The sequence below is a fragment of the Meleagris gallopavo genome, chromosome 2, assembly GCF_000146605.3.
Source record: "Meleagris gallopavo isolate NT-WF06-2002-E0010 breed Aviagen turkey brand Nicholas breeding stock chromosome 2, Turkey_5.1, whole genome shotgun sequence".
Lineage (NCBI taxonomy): Eukaryota > Metazoa > Chordata > Aves > Galliformes > Phasianidae > Meleagris > Meleagris gallopavo.
This window is the reverse complement of record NC_015012.2, coordinates 99,120,309-99,125,694: the sequence shown is the minus strand read 5'-3', so window position 1 is coordinate 99,125,694 and position 5,386 is coordinate 99,120,309. Positions and strand designations below refer to the sequence as shown.

Here is a 5,386-nt window from a genome sequence, read left to right as displayed (position 1 = left end):
GTGAAGGTGTTATTTGTGTTTGGTTTTGTCTTATTTTGATTTTTAGCATTGCTCTTGGTTTCAGGGTACTTGAAATGTGACATTTTCTTTCACAGCAGTTTTCCCAATCTTATTCACACATCTTTTACTCATAATGCTATCAAACTACTCTTTAAAGAATGCTTTTGTCTTTTTCTATGAATTAGGCTATTCAATAATAAGCATAGAAATCCATCCAACCTGGTTTTTGCCACTCAATTTCAAAACAGGGAACTCCATTTTTAACACGTGTCTTGACTATCCTGCAAGAAAAGAAAGCAACACATTAGATGATTTTGTCTGAACAAGAAACAAGGAATATAAGGAAGAATTTAAGATACCTAAAAATATTTTGCTATTTTAATTTATAATTCAGAGCAGAAGAAAATCTCTGTAGCAGTGAACTAAGCATAGCATTTTAAAAATATGCTTTTTTTTTTTTAATGCACAAGTTGTATACTAAAATTTTGGCTCTAGATGCTGAATACTGATTATTCATTTAGGAGAAATGACACTGTGCTGAGTAGCAGAACCAAAGATCAGAAAGCTGTTCTGAACATATAACCCTGATGCAAACTTCCACAAACATCAGTTTGGTATCTTCAACTATACCATGGAGAAGACTGCTGCCATAGACAGTAATTTGAACAGACATTATCGTTCACATCTTTTGCGTAAGAGCATGAAGTAAGATAGTAAACAGGGTTGTCATTAAGACAGACCGTGAACAGAACAGGGACAGTCAAAGTTCCTACACGTAAAGAGGTTGGTGCTGTCTCGTTACTATGTTTTTAAATGACTGTGAAAAGAAAATGAGATCAAGACCTGTCTTTTAAACTCTTGAAACATTAGACAGAAACATGAACAGAACATATCAATTCTTTCATTCAAAGCAAAGTATCAGTAACTTGTCTAATCAACTCATTAAAAAGCAGCCTCCAAACAACATACTCAATCCAGTCATTATTCTGTAAGATAATGCTAAACAAAACTGCTTCTCTATGAGGAACAGTTTAACAGACTATCAACCCATCAATCCAAAAGAGATGATGCCATACTGACACTGACTGCTTTTTGTTCCCTAAAATTAAATCTATAAAAAAACTGAACAGCACCAAGAAATGGAACGACAAATAGACCTTACAATAGAAGAAAGTGGATCCCATCAAAACATCCCCTCAGGAAGTCAAATAATTTCTTTCATACTGTGAAGTTAAGCTTAGCTATCTTTTGCCAACAGACACTGTAGATTCTTAAAGCTTACATAGGCTTAACAAAATATTAGATCATTTAGAAGATCCACCGAGGGATGACAGATCAAAATGATACTAACTCTGGCCCAGAGAATTCCTGAGTAACGGAAACTGGATGCCAGGAAAATACTGAGATGGAAATCATTACTTGCATCACACTGTTTTTCCTGCATATCCATTTTAAGTACCCAGGATCCACGGCCATGTCAGTAATGACAAAGGACTGGATTTTTTTGAGAGGAAGGGGTAGCAGAAACAAAATGGAAGGCGATAATTTCACTAGACACAACTGAGTATGCAGATGTTTATTTATAAGTCCATGCTCGTATCTTTTAATCACTGAAGTCAATCAAAATTGACTAAGTATCTGAGAAGAGAAATAATCCCTTAAAAGGTAAACCTCTTGTGCACAGACCGAAGGAAACAGAATGGAATAGTAAGCTTAGGAAAAAGCAGGCTCTGTTGGAACATAAGAAAACTGCTGTATGTATAACTTTGTGCAACAGCAACATATATATTAGTATGTTCATCTAAATTTTTAACTCTATTCAAAATGAGCACATAGCTTGAACCAGAGAGGAAAGAAAATAATTACATTTTTGTAAAATAAATAAATAAATAAATAAAAAATTCCTCCAGCAGCAGAAGTAAAATATTAGGTTGAAGAACACCTGTTACATTACCGTATTGCCTGCAGCTGCTTTGAATCAATGTATCCAGATTTCCTCTGGATCATATCATAACGCGTCAGCAGCACTAATAGCTTCTTACAAGCATAATGCTTTGCCCATTCCATCTTCTCAGAAGCAAATATCTGTTAGTATAAAGTAAACAAAAAAAAAAACATGCTTTAAAACTTGCTTACTCTGTTAGATATCAAACTTCAAAAGCTGTTGAGCAGAAACACAGAACTAGACGCTTTAAACATTCTGTAAGTTAGAGAAATGCCAAACAATAACTTCCTCCACTTGGTAGTGAGATATCTCTGTAAATGAGCACATCCACCTGCTGCCAATAAGAAATCAAAGGAACAGTGATGTGAAAGAAAAGTCACGTTCCAGATGGCCATGCAGAGCTGTCACATTGTGTGACAAGCTAGACTACAAGTCAGAGTCAAAATGGCAGTCTATGGGGTGGTGACACATGAAATCCCTACTGCTAATCTTGCTAATTGGTGGTGAAAATAAACAGCTAATAGTGGTGATTGTGTTGGAAAAAAAAAAAAAAGTGCTTTGCTTGTAGCAAAAAGTTTGCTCTATCAAACCGTGGTATTGTGCTCTTTGTAGCTGCTGCAGTTTGCATGGAAGCAAGCAGTAGGCATTACTTTTGGAGCAAACTCTGTATGTCACTTCTGAGCTTTGAGCACTTGGAATTAAAAGGCCTCTGTACCTGGAAGGTGGTAGGATTGTGCTAAATACAGGCCTGCCATCTTTTTTGGGGGGGATATATGCACAATTCAGAATAAATGTTTCTGCTTGTTATGTATAGAAGCCAGCTGCCTCAGTGATACCAAGAAATTATTATTAAAAAAAAAAAGAAACAACCAAAAACCTCAAAGTCTGCAAACGTAACTTGAGTTAGCATATACATATGTTGGTAAGAGGACAAGGCAAATGTGAGTAAAAACCAAGAGCCACACCTGTTAAAGCCTTTACAAAAGATGGGAGAAATAACATTCCTGAAGCATTATGCCTCATAAACACACCATATTTTATACACTAGAGATGATCCAGTGCTCAGCAATCCACTCTAGTAATGCTAGACAGTGAAAAATGGAACAATAGCAAGTGACCTTTTTTCCAAGTTACTGTACTTGAGCTTTTCTAAATGCCTATTTACATCAACTAATTTTTCACAGTTGCCAATTTTTAACTTTCAAAAAGAATGAGGTGAATTAAAAAGCTGTAGCAAGGTACTTTAATTGTATTTCCTGTAGAATTACCAATGGGAAAAAAAAAAAATAAATCAAAATGACAGATGACTTCCTTAAGGCAAAAAAACAAGAAAATCCACAGAGCTGAATATTCAGTATTTTCACATATACCTGAAATGACAATAAATTTGGCCTTTTGCATTCCATTATCTTGTTCAGTTTATTCTTGTTTACAAGAAATTCTTGGATAACCTTGAGATAAAACAGAAAAGATGTAGTTGAGGAAAGGGCAAAAAACCTGAAATTTCAATTAACTGATTTGGAAAATTAATCTTTAACTAGGCTTCTTACCTCAGAGAATGGAAAGCCTTCACAACTGTTAGCTTTTCTGCAGGTAAAACAAGTGTGTTAGGAACTGAATAACAAATAGAAAAAAATACACATTTTAAATGCTCACTCTGCACGTGAAAGGGAAAGCAGTTTCTTTTCAAAACATTCCTACTTTCTGATATTGTCCTCCACTGCACTTGCTTGTTTCACTTGCTCTAACTGATGCCATTCACAAGGGCAGCAGTTTTTGGAGTCACTGGGTTTGCAGTATCTAGTGCTTTCACAGAATTTACATCCACTGCGCTCATGTTCCTTGTATGATCCTATAGAAGATGCACAAATCTCAATGAGAAAGGAGGTTTTAGACACCTCCAAAAACAATATTAGCAATAGAAATATAAAGGTCAGAACACGCATGAATAACAGCTGTAAGCATATCTGAGTACATTAGCTATATAACTACCATAAAAACTGACAAGAAGAATGTATTATTTTTTAAAATTATTTTCTTAAGACTGTGCCTGTTTCAGACCTTGTGCTGAGGAATTATAAATGAATGCTGCAGAAGTAGCATGGGACATCTTGACAAAATAATAAGTAAAGGATATATAAAACAAGCTTTTTTCCCCTTCTCATTACCATCCAGAGCAATACCTTTAAATGAGTTCACTGAAGACACCACAAAAATGAGGTTAGGACTAATTTATTTTGAAGAAAAAGCTACAGCAAAATCCAGCAATGCCAATGGGTTCAGACCTCATGCAAGGCCAGTTTAGGGAGGAGAAAAGAAAGTTGCTTGCCATTACAGCATGCTGTTTTTAGTGACGCTGTTAAAAAGGTAAATATCTGGGATCACACAATGCACTGTATTAACATTCTGCTGGTTTCATATTTGAGAAACGTCACTTGTACCTTCAAAAAGCCTTCATACAGATACACAGTGCAGCAAATGTGAAGTCGAAGCTGAATGACAAGAAAAGCAGTTTGTAATGCTAGTCACAAAAATTCAACCATCCGATGACCCCAACATCCAGAATCAAGAGCAAACAAATGATTAAGCTAAAAATAAAATTCCACTCTTTCAACACTGACCTGGATGATGGCAGTCAGAACAGTGCACTACTCTTTTAACAACCAAAGGTGGATTATTATCATGCTCTGATTGTTCTCTCCATTGCTCAAACCTATAGGGATGATATTTAAAGGATTAAGAAATGCTTTATACTTTCATACTTAAAATAAAATACCCAAGTAGTCCCTTTGTAATTCTCAAGCATTTGCTCAAGAAGCATTTCCTAAGTTAAGAAACTAGATTATTTGTTTTGCAAGCATATCCTTGTTGGATTATGAATAATGACATGCACATTAAGATAACAAACACAGGAAGCATTTAGTACCTCGTGTCCTAATCCACAAACCAGTTAAAAATAAAAATTATCAGTCCTCATGACTTCTATTCCAATGCAACAACATACTCTAAAGCTAGGTGTCAGCTAATATTTAAAACAATCCACAAGTTCACACAGCACACCATGTAATTCATTTAGGCAAACAACAATGCAGCCACTTGACTCTTGACTCTCTCTCAAAAAAAATTAAAAATATTACTAGCATTGTCTTGGAGCTGAAGCCCATACCAGCAAGTATGTGAACTAAAATCAAAGTACTTGAGCATACAGGGTAAACACTTGCACTGTACCTTTGCAGTAAATTTTGACCTCTCAAAGTCTCAATTAATTTTAAAGCTTGTTCTTTTCCAACTCCTGGAACGCCCTATAGAGACAGAAATATGAAACATTAAGAAATGACACATGCAGTACAAACATCTTTATTGCCTTTCTAACATTATGGACAGAAATAACAATCCCAAGGCACTGAGCTAAACTGAGAAGAAAAAAAATATATATATATA

The 5,386-nt window shown here is 35.2% G+C and overlaps 2 protein-coding genes across 7 annotated transcripts in view; both read right to left on the bottom strand.

The window, feature by feature from the left end:
• The window catches only part of LOC109366380, a 4,642-nt gene extending 4,510 nt beyond the window's left edge, over positions 1-132 (bottom strand). The window contains exon 1 of the mRNA XM_019613606.1: positions 129-132. Within this exon, the coding sequence (XP_019469151.1) occupies positions 129-132 (4 nt within the window). The remainder of the gene's footprint in view (positions 1-128) is intronic.
• Positions 133-175: 43 nt separating this feature from the next.
• The window catches only part of GEN1 (GEN1 Holliday junction 5' flap endonuclease), a 13,736-nt gene continuing 8,525 nt past the window's right edge, over positions 176-5,386 (bottom strand). For all 6 annotated transcript variants that reach the window (XM_019613294.1, XM_019613295.1, XM_019613293.1 and 3 more), the window contains 7 exons: positions 5,174-5,247; positions 4,567-4,658; positions 3,647-3,797; positions 3,496-3,532; positions 3,316-3,396; positions 1,955-2,085; positions 176-281 (listed from right to left, as the gene is read on the bottom strand). In XM_019613294.1, coding sequence (XP_019468839.1) covers positions 191-281; positions 1,955-2,085; positions 3,316-3,396; positions 3,496-3,532; positions 3,647-3,797; positions 4,567-4,658; positions 5,174-5,247 — 657 coding nt within the window. In that variant the 3' untranslated portion in view covers positions 176-190. The remainder of the gene's footprint in view (positions 282-1,954; positions 2,086-3,315; positions 3,397-3,495; positions 3,533-3,646; positions 3,798-4,566; positions 4,659-5,173; positions 5,248-5,386) is intronic.